General features: G+C 45.7%; 1 protein-coding gene across 1 annotated transcript in view; it reads right to left on the reverse strand.

Moving 5' to 3' along the window:
- Nucleotides 1-17,723, reverse strand: part of DPF3 (double PHD fingers 3) — a 294,608-nt gene that overhangs the window by 84,573 nt on the left and 192,312 nt on the right. Inside the window, exon 6 of the mRNA XM_049897757.1 lies at nucleotides 10,388-10,466. Within this exon, the coding sequence (XP_049753714.1) occupies nucleotides 10,388-10,466 (79 nt within the window). The remainder of the gene's footprint in view (nucleotides 1-10,387; nucleotides 10,467-17,723) is intronic.

A 17,723-nucleotide genomic window follows, 5' to 3' on the forward strand; every position in this document is an offset into this window, starting at 1 on the left:
GTGAACACTTCTGAGCAAAGTAAACAGGGAACAGTTAAAAATCAGACCCATTACAATAAGGTATCACAGCCCCCAAACTTTGGGGAATCTTGCTCTCCGAATCTCTCCACACCTCCTGGTTCTCGGTAAATGTCTGACATAAGTGCTACTTCAATTGCAGAGCAGGCTTTACCTGTAAGTTCCAACCTATCTAGTGTGACTCATTGTCCCTTAGCTGAAGTAGGTCTCCACCTACCTACAGAATGGATATAAGTTCCTCAGTCCCTTCGGGGACACAAATATCCATTAGCATCTGTTAGACCCTTCTGCCTGGATGTCCTGCCATTTCCACAATGTCATAGTTTCAATACTCCTTCAAAATCACCTTCCTCCTTAGAATATTCTAATAAATCCTCCTCTCCTGTCTCAGCTCTCCAAGATCAAGACTTCAAGAGTCAACCTTGCTGCCTCCCTCTCTCCTGCACCCCACATCCTGTCATCTGCCAGGTTCTGTGGGTGTTCTTTCATTACGCCTTTCCTGTTTGCCCCGGCCATTTTGTTCTCACTTTCGTCACCATCCAGACGTCACGTCCTCTCCTAGCTGGCTGGAAAAGTCTCCTCTCAGCCATCAGGCTGTAGGCTCCCTCCCTGAACATCTAACTCCACAGATTAATCTTTATAGAGATATCTCCAGGATCTTCACGATTCACTGTTACTATGCTGTGTTCCCAGGAATCCTTGTCCAACTCTGTGCTCCCCAGTCTTCCTACTCAAATGCTCTGCTTTGGCCAACCTGCTCTATCTTCTGTCCTGGTATATATGTTGCACCTTCCCTTCTCCAGGCAATCATCAGCACTTTGGGGAGCAACCACTGTGCTGGTGTTGGGATGCAAATCTGAATACGACATGGCCCCTGCCCTCAGAAGACTCACAGTCCAGTGGCAGAACAAACCAATACAAAAACCATTGTCACACAGTGTGAGAGGTATGTGTGTGTAGGGTACTGGCAGATTCTAGAAAGGGGTGAGTGAGCAAATGAATGAGTGAATAAAAGTGTGTGAGAGAGAGAGAAAATGAGTGTGAGGGAAAGTGTGTGTGTGTGTGTGTGTGTGTGTGTGTGTGTGTAAAAGAGAGAAAGGGAAAACAACTGCTGTCTGGGATCAAATCCTGGCTCTGCCACCTACTCCCTTTGTGACTTCAGGAAAGCTAATTAACCTTTCTTGTCCTGTTTCTTTATGATGGAGTTGATCATACTATCTATTTCATGGCACTTTGGCAAAGGTTAAAGAGTTTATATACGAATAAAGCCCATAGAATATTTCAGGCCCAAAATATGAACTCAAGAAACTTAGTCCTTACTATTGTTATGTCTTTCGCCCGCCCCTCCACCTGCCCATACTCCATCCCTGAAGACTCAAATCAACTCACTACATGTTCGCTGAGGACCTTCTTAGCATCCTGGTAAAGCATACTCAGAAATACCCGCCCACCAAGACCATTCCCTCCCCTGAATTCCTACTCACTATCTATCTGAATTAAATACTGCCCAGTGGTGTGTTAGCTCCTTATGTGATATCAGCCTTATCTTTCAAAGTATATTGGCAAGACAGGAAATAAGGGGAAAAGGTGGAAGAAATATTCATTGAGCACTTACCGTGTGCAAACATTTTTACACACATTATCTCATTTAACCCTCCCATCCATGTACCATCCCCACTTTAAACTACTGGTGACTTCCAGCAGTAAAATGATTTTCTCAAATCCCAAATAACAAGTAGCAGAAACACAATGTGACCTGAGACTTCTCACTCCAAAGTCTGTGTATGTTTTTCTTGCCCCAGCTCTCTCTGGCCTGCGTGGTAATGACTACACCACCTACTTCCCTGTATCCCCATCATGGCTCGAAATAAGAGAAATCAAAGGCTGTGCACCCTATCCATTGACCTCACAATTCTACTTCTAGGAAATAATAAGAGTATGCATATTTTTACACAAATAACGTGTGCTTTCTGTGTTTGCTTGCTGGCTGCGCCCTCCCCCCACAAGGCACCCTCACAAGTGCCGCTATGCCAATCCTCTTCCACATCTTGCTGTAAAAAAAGAAAAAAAAAAAAATTGGCATAGTGTGCTTACAAAAATACTTTATGGTGGGAGGGCAGGGCCGGCAAACACACGCAGAAGGTGCACGTTATTTGCATAAAAATGCGGTAGTATGCAAAGATATAGCTGTAATCTTGTTTTTAACAGCAAATGAATTTTAAAAGTGAACAAACATCCAATAAATAGAACATTAATTGAGCAAACTGGGACATGTTCATAAACTGAGGCATGTCCATGTGATAGAATACTATACAGCTCTAAAAAAAATGGTGTCATAAAAATGTATGTATTGGCATTGAAAGATGTTCCTTATATACTGTTGTGTGGAAAAATGGGCTAAAAATGGTATTATTTATTATTTATTGGAGATATGTATCCATAAAGAGAAAGAGAAAGATTGAATTCTAGAATAACCAGTTGCCATCAAGTTGACTCTGACCCATGGTGACCCCACGTGTGTCAAAGTAGAGCTATGCTCCATGGGGTTTTCAGTGGCTGGTTTTTCAGAAGTAGATCACCAGGCCTTTCTTCCGAGGTGCTCTGGGTGGACTCAAACTATCAGTCTCTCAGTTAGCAGCTGACAGTGTTAACCATTTGTACTACCCAGGGTCTCTAGAAGAGTATACTACAAAACCCAATTTGAGTTGTTTCTGAGGAGTGAGATTATTTTTCCATTTTTGCTTTTTTGTAGCTTCTGATTTTTCCTGCAATATACTATTTAAAAAAAAAAAATACTATTTACACAGGAAAAAAAATTTTTTTTTAATAAAATGAACTTCATAAAGGTTAATAACTACCCTGTAATTGGTCATTCCTACCTTAAAAGAAATTATTTGCTACAAGTTTGCATCAAATAACAGCTGGCTGAGAACAAGGTTCTGACTGGATGAGAAAATAATTCAAGAAGGTGTGGGCTGCAGCCCAGAAAAGGCAAAGATAATTTTGGTGGTCAAATTGGTTTCTTGAGAGCACTAGAGGGAAGAGATGATGGGAGGGCGACGACAGGCAGCAGGAACAAAGGAAGAGGAAATACCAGGGTCCTAAGGCATCACACTCTATGGGTACAGGTAGGGTATCAAATGGATCACAGGTGGCTCAGTCATTAAGAACTCGGCTGCTAACAAAAAGGTCGGCAGTTCAAATCCACCAGCTGCTACATGGAAACCCTATGGAGCAGTTCTACTCTGTCCTATAAGTCGATATGAGTTAGAATTGGCTCAATGGCAACGGTTTTGTTCTGGTTTTGGTTAGGGTATCAAAAAGGAGGCCTGGTTGTGCAATGGTTAAGCACTCAGCTGCTAGCTGATAGGTTGGCAGTTCAAACCCACCAAGCCACTCCATGGGAGAAAAACCTGGTAATCCGCTCCCATAAAGATTATACCCTAGGAAACACTGTGGGGGCAGTTCTACTGTGACATGTAGGGAATTGACTCAAGGGCACCCAACAACAACTAGGGTATCAAAAAGAAACTTGAGCCTCCCCCTAGCCCTGCCTCTGGCCAGCCCTGCTGGGACACCCTGCAGCCTGTGGCCATGACACAATGACATTTAAATATTTAAAAAGACCCAGCTTTGCAGTAACAAATGCACTCCATCTCCAGGGATCAATCACATGCCACAGGCCCTGCTCTACAAATCAAGTTTCTGGGACACTGAGCCTTTCCCACCCCCTCCCTCACCACGCCCCCATCCAAGGACCTGCAAGATAATAGCAAAGCCAACTGAGTGATAAGCCTGGCTTCCCTTCAGCGACAAGGGCAGTGAGCCTGAAGGCCGCATTATTGGCTTCTCCACTGCAGCTCGAAGTAAAAACACTTGAGCCTTACAGAATGCAGGGTCTTAATGCCCTCAAAAAAATTTTTTTTTTAATAAGACTGCATTCATCCGATTCTCCCTGCTGCACTCAGGTATAGGCAGAACCAGAGCAATTTTAAGGAGGTTGAGGTCAAGAAGATTTTCTGGGACTGCGTTGGGTTCAAGCTGTGTCTGTTCATGGGCCAATTCACCACCCTCCCTCCCCCACTCCTCTCGGTCTTTGCCACAACTTCTGTGCTATCCCACAATCCTCTCCTACTTCATGTCCTTAAGATACCTTGTCTCCGGGCCGAGAGCCTCATTGTTAAGCTACTGCCTGAGGATAAACGATCTCATAGGGTAGGGAAGGGATACTGAATGGAGAGGTCTGAAGACTCAAGAGAAGAGCCACCCCCTCATGAACAAATGAGGAACTGGCCCATAGCCACTGAATGGTGGAACCAGGACTAGACCCTCAGTCTTCTTGCTTTTGGTGTATAACTCTTCTCCTTTCAGTATGCCATCACCAAGAAGCAAGAAATTTTAGAGCAAGAAGGCGACTCTGAACGCATTGCCCTCAAGCTGATTCCAACTCATGGCAACTCTACGTGTTACAGAGTAGAACTGCTCCGCAGACTTTTCTTGGCTGCAATCTTTACAAAAGCAGATCACCAGGCCTTTCTTTCTCAATGCCACTGGGTAGGTTCAAACTGCCAACCGCGGAATTATGAGCCAAGCGTAAACATTTTGCACCACCCAGGGACCTCAGAAGGGACCCCAGGGACCCTTTATTCTGACCCTGCCCCAACTGGACACAGTTACATCCTCACCAGGTTTCTAGAAAGAAGAAAACAATGAAAGGAATAGAAAGGGTTTCTAGAAAGGGAGTCACAATTGAGCCACCGGCCACACCATCAAAAATGCATGCGTATGTGGTGGGGCTGATGGAGAATGAGGTTTGTACTGATGTAGAGGTTGAGTTGAGAGGATCCAACCCCGATGTGTGAACACCAGACATGACTCAGACGTGGGTCACACTTCTACGAGGCCTTTAATCATGTCTACTTGCCCTTTGTCACTCATTCATCCTAATGTCCCCGTTTGGGGGTGTGAGTCTAATAAATTTAAATTTAAAAGGCTCAAAATTATATAATTCATTCCATCCCACTTCAAGTATAATTACCACCTGGCTTCAGTTTGCCAATCTGACACCTAGAAGCCATCTGTCTACAGAGGACAGGGCTTCACCTCATAAATAAAGTGTGCTTGCTCATTAATTAACTTTTAAAAAGTGTTTTTTGTTTTTATTTTTTTCCCCTCAACTCTCAGGACAATCACATTCCAAGGTTAGGAGAGCATTTTTAACCTGCAGTTTATATGGTAGATAACTCTAGAGCTGAACAAATCGAGGTTCATATCCCAGCTCTAGTGTTAGCCAGCTGTGTGACCTTGGAAGAGTCTCCTCACCTCTCTGAGCCTCAGTTTTGTCATCAGCAAAGTGAGGTAACTGTCCCTGCCTCTCAAGGTTAGTGTGAGGATTTATAGAGATACTATGTATAAAATATTTATCACAGTACCTTGCACACTGTAAGCATCCAGTTAACAGGAGTTATCACTGTGATCAGAAAAAAACTGGAAGGGAGAAAATTAAAACCTTCCGTGGTGCCCAGAAAGAGTTGTTGTTGTTGTTATTGTTAGCTGCTGTTCTGTCGGCACCCAACTCATGGTGACCCCACGCACGACAGGACCAGATCATTGTCATCCACAAGGTTTTCATTGTCTGATTTAACAAAATAGATCACTGATTTTTTGTAGTAGTTCATTTGAGTCTGGGAGCTCCACTGAAACCTGTTCAGAGTCACAGCAACATGCAAGCCTCCACTGACAGACGGGTGGTGGCTGCACGTGAGGTACACTGGCCGGGAGCTGAACCTGGGTCTCCCATATACGAGGCGAGAATCCTACCACTGTAGCACTACCGCCCTCAGATGCTTGCTTTCAAACCAAACCATACCAAAGCCTCTGCCATCAAGTCGATTCCGACTTATAGCAACCCTACAGGACAGAGTAGAACTGCCCCATAGAGCTTCCAAGGAGCACCTGGTGGATTCGAACTGTTGACCTCTTGGTTAGCAGCTGTAACTCTGAACCACTACACCACCATTTTACTCCTCCCTAAATGGCAAGCACTTACAGGCAAAATGGTCTCCCTGAATATCACCTCATGATTACCATCTTCTTTTCTATGATGCTCTTTGAACAAAAACAGAAAAGGGGGCCTCTCGTTAAGAATCTGCCCCAACGATGCTAACAGAAAATTCAGGAGTGCAAGCAACTAAGAAGAGAAGAAGCAAACTCTTAAAAATGAGTATAAAGCATCTCAGTAGCCCAAACCCAATGGTTCCTTTCACGTATCTGCTCCCAGTTTTCATCCCACCTATAAAGTGGGGCTAATGTTACTATTAGGATTTAAAGCTGTTAAGTAGATTAAAGTCAGCTGTTAGACTGCTGAGTTTTATGCTGGACTGCTGAGTTTTATATCAACGCTGAAAGAACTGGAAAAATTCTAAAGAGACCAGCTAAAACAATGATGCAAGTCAGTGGCACTCTGCCTGGAGAATTCCTGGAGACTCGAGAACTTCCAGTTGCACAAAGCAGGGAATAATAAAAAGGCTAAGCAGTCAGAAGCCAGAAATCTCCCAGTTTGAATGAAGGAGGCCGGGTGTTCTCAGAAGTCAGCATTCGTAAGAATCCCCTGAGGAGCTCAGAGAAAAATGCAGGTTCCTGGGCCTGCCTCCAGGGATTTTGATGCAGGGGGCCTGGTGTCAGGCCCAGGAATCTGCGTTTTTGATAAGCACCTAGGTAATTTCTGTGCAGGTGGTCCAGGGCCCAGACTTGGACAAATGCTGAGAGGCTTTCCCACAAAATCGTATTCAGTTGCACTATTTGCCGATAATTAACTCTTTTTCTCTGGCAAGGGGTTGAAAGGGAAGAGGCAGAACTTTACTTCTTAAGTTTAGTAAACTTCCAGGATAATTAATAGAGATCGGTTACTTGCAGGAAAACAAACTATTCATCCATACATACCATGGATCGGGCAAAATATAAATTATGTTCAGATGATTTAATATGTCCCTGGAATGGAATAAATTCAATGGTTTAATGAAAGGCAGCAGGCAACCTATCTATCACCTGAAGTTACTAAGATAATATTTCAACCACTCATCTTGAAACAGAAGTGTGGAGCAAGAACATAATTTGACAAAAAAAAAAAACATTGCCATTGAGTCAGTTCCAACTCATAGCGATCCTATAGGACAGAGAAGAACTGCCCCGTAGAGTTTCCAAGGAGTGCCTGGTGGATTTGAGCTGCTGACCTTTTAGGTTAACGGCCATAGCTCTTAACCACTACACCACCAGGGTTTCCAAAAACATAATAGGATAACTATATTCAGAAATAAATACCAGAAGGAGTTAAATCCAATCGCATTTGAAAAATAGCTATTGCCACCCCATATAAACCCAGAAAGAAATGCTGGGGTCCAAGGTGGCCTAATATTTTCATAAATAACTTGAAAGATGGAATGGGAATTATGCAAATCAAACCACAGAGGATACAAAAATGGCAGGAATTGCAAATCATTGGAGAATGAAATTTAACTACTGGGCAATGTCTTTAAATTTGTCTTTATCGAATCTTGTATATTGAAGTCACATATTATCGCATCTCTTTATTGAGACTCAATAGGGCCAACTGCACAGAGATTTATGGAAGAAGGAATAATGAAGTGCATTCATAGAAAAGAGCATACACCTGAAGAAGCATTAACACCAGGGTCAGGACAAGCACTGATTGGAAAATTGAGAAGACGCTGCCCAGTGCAATGGGATGGCCAAATATTTCTATTCTCTATAGACACGGGTATGTTAAGAGCTGATGTGTAAAATAAACAAGGAAATGTGTCTGTTACTCTTTGAGCCACTTGGCCCTGATGCTGCTTCCAATGGGAGTGTTGTGCTTCAACGTAGGTCTGGAAGGGAACTCGGAGCAGGGAGTCACAGAGATTGTGGGGTGTGGCCCTAGGTCAACCGAGAATGTGAGGGGATGCCAAGAGAGCCCCCAGAATAGACAAAATGCAGATGTGGCTATTTGTTGGGGGAAGATGCACAAAAGGCAAGGAGGCCTGGAGGGAGAGAAAAATTTCCGCTCATATTGAGGGAAAACGATCATTCAAAGCACAGCTGGAATTGTGGAAGAAAGGGCAGCTTATGGTAACACCATCCCTGGGGACATTCAAGGAGGCGACCAGACACCTCTCTACTTAGGATGCATTAGAGATTATTAAAAGCATCCCCGGCCCAGTTGTGGGGAGGGGAGGGTAAGAAGGGGCCTTATGACCTCTCCAAAGGTCATTTCTATCCCAAAGGATCCCATGTCTGAAGGGCACCAGATAAAAATAAAGTCTATTAATCACAGAGCTGCCACACGATTTCCTAAGAGAGCCAGAACAGCGAAGGGCAATCTGCAGTGGACCTTGCCTCAAAGAAGGAGGAAAAGGGAGGCAGTGTGTGTGCAGACAAAGCCGCCACAGAGACTTCCAGAAAGCCCAAAGCAGTCTGTGATGAGGCCTCCCAAGCAGTACAGGGTAAACACAAGGAGGAAGAGATCGACCGCATGGGAGGGGAAACAGCAAATGGCATTGAGAGTCCCTAAACAAAGTCCCAGGAGCTTGGAGAAGGGTGTGATTTAAGAGCTTTGCCCAAAAAGTAGGGAACCAGGCAAGAGAGGCACACCCACAAAGGGGGCTTCATGGAGATAATACATGAGAAGGCAGGCTTTGGCAGGTGAAGAAAGGAATGGGGAAGTGGGTGAAGCCAAAGAAAAAGGCACACAGGGTGTGTTTGGGATAGGTGGATTATTAATTGTTTGGAAATCCAATGAAAGCTGTAGAGATCGAGCAAAAAGTAATCCCACTATCTATGGTAGCAGAATCCCACTATCTATGGTTGACGTCATGAAAATAACCTTTTAAAAGAGGAATAGCATGGCAATGCCCCAGTTCCAAAGCAGCTGTTGGCTTTCCTACTAGATGCGCTGCTCCACCAGATGGAACTGGAAAGGCTGCTTCCTGGGAGTCTGCGGACCCTTCCCAGCCCACAGCCCCAGAACCATAGTCTCCCAAGGGCTAGCATGCTTGGGCTTTTATGCATCAGGACAAAACTGAAGCCCACCCAGGAAGCAAGGCCTGGGGGAAGCAGGCCCCTCTTGGCATTGCCAAGAGCCATCAGACCCCCTGACCTGCTCTCTATTTGTTCTCGAACAGAATTGCTTTGGGTGAAGATGGTACCTGCCAGAGTCGCCTCAGCAATGTCATCTGCACGCTGTATTAAGCAGCCAAATGGGGGTCATGGAACTTGAGTTGTTGTAGCAAAATGTTCTCCAGCCAGCTGTCACCCCACTGGCCACAGAACAACTTTTTGAAATCCAAAGAGGCCAGTGAAGAAGAGGGAGGAAAAAGCACAACCCCAGACTTACTCCCTGTGCCCCCGCCTCCCCCCGGTCCTCTCCCTGCCTTCACAGGGAGTCCGCAACCACGGGCAAGATGTGGGGGGCAACCAGGGTGTCAGGGTCGGGCCTGAGCTGCCCCCCTGCCATTCTGCCTGCAGCCCCTCCTTACCAACCGCAGGGACTGCATCTTCAGAGAGAAGATGAAAGAAGAGCACCAAGGAGTGTGGTGTGAGCACCGCCCTCACCATGGAATCAGCAGATGGTGCCCGATACAGTAAGACAACTAGGACAAGGATGCTAAACCCACTACCCAGTGCTGTGGCAGGTGAGGAAGACAGAAGCTCTCAAGGCTGACAGCCATCCTTCCTAAAGCTGAGGGCTTCTTGAGGTCCGCCCACCTCCACTTTCCCTAGAGCCAGCAACTCCTCTCCCTCAGCCCCTCCCTGCTGTGTCTGCCGACTCTGGACCCAGGAGCCAGGCGGCCGCTTGTCAAAAAGATGTTTCTGAAGCAAGCAAGAATGGCTGGAGATGGATGAAGGGGCATTTATTAAACTAAGTCATCGTCAGAGAAAGATTCATAACTTGCCCTACCTAGGAAAGGAGAGGGAGAGAGGAAATTAAAGGGAAACAAATGAAAAGTCACTAGAGCCAAGTACCTTTGTCGGAGGTTTTTGACTTATGCTTTTGTTTGTAACTTTCTGAAACAGAAAAGGAAATGCGGCAAAGCTTAAACGAGACAGAGTGACCGAGAGAGAGGAGGAGGAAAGGAGAGGACACTGCTCCTCACTTGCTTCCCTTGGTGCAGAAACACCCCGGGGCCAGGAACAACAGCAAGAGGAGGTGGTGACTGCAGTGGAGGTGACAGGCATGCAAGCCAGGGGTGCTGGCCCCAAGATGAGGCAGCAAGTGAGCCTGAGGCTGACCAGGAAAACAGCCAAGGAAGCTCAGGGAAGGACAAGGCTGGGAGGGGGCAGAAGAAGGAAAGTGGGATTGGCCAGTACTTACTGTCACAGACGTAAGGTTTGTCTTGGTCTTCCTGAGAGGCAGCGTCATGCCTCCTCCTGCCACCCGCAGAGCCACGAGCCTGGGGAAACATTGGGGATATCGGCATGCTTGTTATTGCGCACGAGCTGTATGAGACCCTGAACACTTTTCTCATATCACTTCATTTGATCTTCATAACAACATGAGTACAGTATTAACCCATTTTGCAGATGAGGAAACTGAGGCCCAGAGAGGTTAGATAACTTGCCCCGAATCACTCAGCTACTCGCCTGTATTATCTCATTAAATCTTCCATGAGGTAGTTACTATTGTTATTAGGTGCCATCGAGTCGATTCTGACTCATAGCAACCCTATGTACAACAGAACAAAACATTGCCATGTCCTGTGCCATCCTCATAATCATTGCTGTGTTTGACCCCACTGTTGGAGCAACTGTGTCCATTTATTTCATCAAGGGCCTTTCTCTTTTTCTCTGAATCACTATTTTACCAAGCATGATGTCCTTCTCCAGGGACTGGTCCCTCCTGATAACATGCCCAAAGCACATGAGATGAAGTCTCACCATCCTTGTTTCTAAGGAGCATTCTGGCTGTACTTCTCCCAAGGCAGACTTGTTCCTTCTTCCGGCAGTCCATGCTATATTCCTATTCTTCACCAACACCATAATTCAAATGCATAAATTCTTCTTTGGTCTTCCTTATTCATCTGCCACCTTTAGCATGCACATGAGGCAACTGAAATACCATGGCTTAGGTCAGGCATACTTTGTCCTCAAAGTCACATCTTTGCTTTTTAACACTTCAAAGAGGTCTTTTGCAGCAGGTTTGCCCAATGCAATACATTGTTTGACTTCTTGACTACTGCTTTCATGGGCATTGCTCGTAGATCCGAGTAAAATGAAATCCTTGACTTCAATCTTTTCTCCCTTTATCATGATGTTATTTATTGGTTCAGTTGTGACGACTTTTGTTTTCTTTATGTTGAGGTGTAATCCGTAGTGAAGCTGTAGTCTTTGATCTTCATCAGGAAGTGCTTCATGTCCTCTTGACTTTCAGCAAACAAGTTTGTGTCATCTGTATATCACAGGTTAATGAGTCTTACTCCAATCCTGATGCTGTGTTCTTCTTCATATAGTCCAGCTTTTTGGATTATTTGCTCAGCATACAGATTGAATAAGCATAGTGAAAGGATTCAACCCTGATGCACATCTTTTCTGATTTTAAACCACGCAGTATCCCCTTGCTCTGTTTGAATGACTGCTTATTGGTCCCCAGACAGGTTCCGCATGAGCACAATTAAGTGTTTTGAAATTCCCAGTCTTTGCAATCTGATCCGTAATTTTTCATGATCCACACAGTGGAACGCCTTTGCATAGGCAATAAACACAGGTAAATATCTTTCTGGTATTCTCTGCTTTCAGCCAAGATCCATCTGACATCAGCAATGATATCCTTCATTCCACATCGTCTTCCGAATCTGGCTTGAATTTCTGGCAGTTCCCTGTTGAGGTACTAGTGCAACCATTTTTTAATGAACTTCAGCAAAATTTTACTTGCATGTGATTTTAATGATACTGTTCAATAATTTCCATATTCTGTTGGATTTCCATATTCTGTTGGATCACCTTTCTTTGGAACGGGGATAAATACGGATCTCTTCCAGTCAGCCAGGTAGCTGTCTTCCAAATCTCTTGGCATAGACCAGTGAGCACTTCCAGATGACTAAGATACTATTATTATCCCCATCATACACATTAGGAAACTGAGGCAACAGAGAGGTTCACCCAAGGTCACTCAGCTAATAAGCGCAGAGCCAGGATATAAACTCAGGACCATCTGACTGAAAAGCTCTTATCTATGGAATTCCCATATATTGCTGTTGTGCTAAAAATCGCTTCCTGCAAGTCCCAAGCTTCATTGACACAGGGTAAAGATGCCAACTCTATTTCCCACAGCTGATCAACTGACGGGCCTGTTAGGAGCAAGTCTTGAAGGGGCAAGAAGGTAACTGCAGTCATAGCCCCAGGCTCCTGTGCTCACCCGCAACCCCCAAGTGTCCTGAGAGCCAGCCAGTCCTGGCATTCAAGCCCAAGGCATTAGCCCAGGCTCAAGGGGAGATCTCAGCCCCACCCAAACTCGCTCTACTCTGAGGAGTGGCTTTGGTTGTGACCTTCCTTTGTGGTCTGCCTTAGGCCTCCAGCCACTGACAGAGACCTTGGCACCTCACTGACCCCTGGGGCTGGACTCCTGATACCACCACCCTGCAGGCATTTCCAGAAAGGGTCAGCATGACCTGGGAGGGAGGGCAGGGGGGTGAACTCTACCTGTAAGAATAAAAGAGAACAGCCAGAGAGGGAGCTGGCAGCTACGCAGCCCTGGGACAGTGGCTATAAGAACTCGGCAAGGTTTATTTTTAAACCTTTGTTAGTCCCACACTGGTCACGTGGGTAACACCCTAGCCTCCTCCAGGCCATTCTTTGGTAATGAGCAGCAGTAAACTCCCAACCTAGAAAAGGGCCTGCTGGGTCTTTGGGGACAGAGAAGAAGAGACAGCAGATGAGAAATAAAACATGGCAGCAGCCTGGGGTGGATGGAAAATGGGGCAGCCCCAGGGATCTGCCTGGAAAAGTGTACCTGGGGGCTTCACTGAAGAAAGGCCTGTACCCCAGGTCTGAGGTGCTTACACATTTACTAACACACACACACTCTCTCTCATACACACACACACACTCTTTCTCTCTCATACGCACACACTCACTAGGGACACCACAATGGAAAGGCCTATACCTTGAGTCTGAGGTGCTTACACACACACACACGCACGCACACATACTCACTGGGGATTTTGTAGTGGAAAAGCATATACCCTGGGTCTGAGGTACTTATGCACACACTCACAAACGTTTGCACACACATACTCTCTCACACACACTTATATACTGTCATACACGCATATGCTCTCTCTCTCATTCAGGGGGGACTTTGCAGTGGAAAGGCCTGTAATCTGGGTCTGAGGTGCTTCCACACGCACAATCACTAACATACATTCATACACACACACACACTCACTAATACGCTTGCATACACATACACACACTCACTGGGGACTTTGCAGTGGAAAGGTCTGTACCCTGGGCCTGAGGTGTTTACACACACACTCACATACTCACAAACATGCATGTGCACGCACACACACACACACTCACATACTCTCTCACACATACACTTACATACTCTCTCTCATACACACACACCCTCTCTCACTCACTGGGAACGTTGTAGTGGAAAGGCCTGTAATCTGGGTCTGAGGTGCTTCCACACACACAATCACACACACACACAATCACACACACACTCACTAATACACACACACACATTCACTGGAGACATTGCAGTGGCAAGGCCTGCACACACATAATACTCACAAATACACGTGCGCTTGCACTCACACACACTCTTACATACACACTCACTGGAGACTTCACAGTAGAAAGGCCTGTACCCCGGGTGTGAAGTGTTTTCATACACACTCAGACATACTATCATATACTCACACACACATTCACATACGCACACTCAAATATACTCACACACTCTCACACACACTGACTGGGGACTTCCAAGAGGAAAGACCTGTACTATAGGCCTCCAGTGTTCACACACTCTCACAAAACACACACGTCACAATCAATACCACCTGCCAAGCTGCCACCTCTGCCACCTCCTCCGCTTGTCTCTCTCCAAAACAAATTACAAAATCCCATCTCCCTCCCACTGGTCTTTCCCTCTCTCTGCCTCCCACCACCCACCCCCTGCACACACTGACAGGCCCGCCCTCCTCCCCTCACCCTCATTACTCAGACTTGACCCGAAGAGGGAGCTGTGAAGTACTGGCAGTCACCCCGAGGCACTGACAGGCCTCCCCGTCTGGTGCCTGTGCCAAGGGTGGTCACCCTCAGTCACCCTCACCCCACCCCCACCTCAGTGAAGCCAGGGACAGCTTGACGTGTGCAGCCCGCAGCCCTGTCACAGCCGCCTCTGAGCAGGTGAAAGCAAGTCAAGCAGAATGACGGAGGCAACGGCAGACTCGGGGAAGGGGCTCTGTCTGTGAGAGACTAAAAATACCGCAGGGGAAAAAGGAGGAGATGTGCAAGCTGGAAGCATGTGGGCTTCTGGGGGAGCAGCCAGGGAGGAAAAGAGGCTCCTGCTGAGAGTCAGGGTTTAATTTTACTCTGCAGTGCTGGCCAGCAGGGCGACTCTGCTCCCCACACTCCCTGAGCCTCAGTTTCCTTGGCTGCAAAATGAGGAACATGGCTATAGGGCATTTGAGGAGCCATGCAAGGGATTCTCCCTATGGCAGTACATTCCTAGTCTCCTGGAATATGTCAGGCTTGGAAACTCAGAATCCTACTCCTCTTAACTCAAATGCCACCTCCTCAGAGAAGCCCTCCCTGCTCAACTGGTTAAAATGCCCCTCATACCTTCTCCATTGTTCTCTTTCCCCTACTCTGCCCTATGTTTCCTCACAGCCCTTAGTACTAGCTGACGTATTATACACGTATTGGCTTACTTGTTGATTTTTCTGTCTCCCCAGCACAGGACATAAAACCAGAAACCAATTACCATCCTGTCGAGTTGATCCCTACTCATGGTGGCCCTTTGTGCATCAAAGTAGAGCTATGCTCCATAGCGTTTCTGATGGCGAATTTTTGGAAGTAGATTGCCAAGCCTTTCTTTGGAGATACCTCCAACCCTTCAGTTAGCAGCAAAACACATTACCTATTTGCACCACCAAGGGACTCCCACATAAGACAATATGTCTACCTGGGCCACCAGCATACTCCGAACCTGTCACAGGGCCAGGCCACACGAGAAGTACTTAATAAACATGTGCTGGATAAGTGAATCAATCAGTCAGTCAATGAGTGAGTCAATCATCTTTGGTTCTTCTCCTCATTCTCTAGATCAGATTCCTATTGTTTCTTCTGTGAAAGCCCATCCTAGGCTTTTCTATTCCACACCCTAATCCAGGAGCTCATCAATTGACCCTTGGACTGTTCAAAGAACCTACCAGCTGATGTTCTATCTCCTCCTGGCCCTGCCCAATCCATCCTGCATAACTCTCAGCCCAATGAAACAAAAAGGATGAGGGACAGGAACCCATGGTCACTCATTCATTCACACATTCATACATTACCATCAAAAACCTATTTACACCTCCAACGGCAACCTAGTACCAATCCCACTAGGTTTACCCCATGATCACACCTACATCCATGTCTTTGTTTTTATTTATCCCTGTCATGGGCCAGGCTCCCCTCTGTCCATCCACATCTAATCCATTTGTAGCCTCACTAGCATCCCACCCCTCCAAGAATCTTCTTCTCACCACATTAGGCTCAAACAGACCTAGGTTTAATCATGGCTGGGTATCTTTGGATAAGTTCCTTCTCCGAGTTTTAGTCTCCTCAGCTGTAAAGTGGGCATAGCAACATCTACATAGTAGAGTTATTGAGAGGTATTAGGGGTGTCGAGTTATTAAGGGTGTGTGAAACCACAAAAGCTAGCACTAAATCCACAGGAAGTGCTTAGTAAATTATTTTTCCTTCCTAACCCAAACTGATATCCCTCTCCCCACCCTCTGAATTGGGTTAGTACACAGTCAGAAGACAGCTGCTTTCTAACAGTATTTTTCCCAACTTGATTTTAAGGTCCTTAAGGGCAAAAATGGCATTTTATACTTAATTATGAACCCCCCACATATAGCACTATGCTGGCATGTAGCATGCAAAGCTCTTTCACATACATTAGTGCAGTTAATTTTCACAATAACCCTATGAGCAAGATCCTATGAATAGTGCTATTATTCTCATTTGGCATTTGATGAAACAAGTTCTGAGAGAGTTCATGACTTGTCCACAGTCCCAAAGCCAAGCAGAACTTAGGTCTCTAGACTCTGTTATAGAAATCTTTGAAGCTAACTCTCCAAAAGAAACCCATCCTCCCCCTCTGAGAACTGCCTGCCCTACCCCACTCTTTCCCACTCCACCTCCCATTCACACACTGGTAGCCATAGCCACCATGATTTACCACATGCTCCTACTCCACTGGCCACAGTTGACTGGCTCAGGAGTAGACACCTGACCCAAGCTGTGCCAATCAGGTTCTATCTCCAAGGGATTGGGAAGTGGAATATAAGGAAGGACCTGTTTTAGTACAGGCCACTTGAACTGGTGACTCATAAATTCAAGAGCTGTGGGGTGCCACATCTGGCCATGTACACAGAGAAGCAGGGGACTCAGTCTTTAGAGAGAATAATGAAGGAGGAAGAAGTAGACGCCAGAAGCTGCCTGGGTTCCTGACTCTTTCCTGAGGCTTAGATCTTCAATGATTGTTCAGATTTGGGGCAATGGCTCAGTAGCTTTTCAAATACTTCCTATTTTTGCTTAAGCCAGTTTGAATAAATTTGTTTCCTGCAACTAAGAGACCCTTAACTAGGTACAACTCCTATGCAGAGAGCTAGTTCCTCTATATAAGTCAAATACTGGTCCAGGGATCCTTGGTGGTCCCTGAGACCCTTTAAGAGTGTCTGCAATGTCAGAACTATTTTTATAATCGGGTTGAGACATTATTTGCCTTTTTTGCGCACACACTCACAAGTATACAGTGGAGCTTTCCAGAGGCTACATGGCATGCAATAATGCTACCGCTTTGTGGGCTTGTGTACTCTTGAGTTTAAATTTTTTTTTTTGCTTTAATTTCTATTATGATAAATACCTATAGTTGTTGTTGTGGTTACGTGCCATCAAGTTGGATCCGACTCATATCGACCCTATGTATAAGAGAACAAAACACTGCCCAGTCCTGTGCCATACCTCCAGTTGTTGCTATGCTTGAGTGCATTTTTGCAGCCACTGTGTCGATTCATCTTATTGAGGGTCTTCCTCTTTTTCACTGACCCTCTACTTTACCAAGCATGATGTCCTTCTCCATGGACTGATTCCTCCTGATAACATGTCCAAAGTATGTGAGACGAAGTCTCACCATCCTTGCTTCCAAGGAGCGTTCTGGTTGTACTTCTTCCAAGACAGAGATTTGTTCTTTCTTTTGGCAGTCCGTGGTATTTTCAATATTCTTCTCCAACACCATAATTGAAAGGCATCAGCTCTTCTTCAGTCTTCCTTATTCATCATTCACCTTTCACATGCATAGGAGGTAGTTGAAAACACCATGGCTTGGGTCAGGCGCACCTTAGTCTTCAGGGTGACATTTTTGCTTTTCAACACTTTGAAGAGGTCCTTTGCAGCAGATTTGCCCAATGCAATGCATCTTCTAA

The sequence above is a fragment of the Elephas maximus genome, chromosome 10, assembly GCF_024166365.1.
Source record: "Elephas maximus indicus isolate mEleMax1 chromosome 10, mEleMax1 primary haplotype, whole genome shotgun sequence".
Taxonomy (NCBI): Eukaryota; Metazoa; Chordata; class Mammalia; order Proboscidea; family Elephantidae; genus Elephas; species Elephas maximus.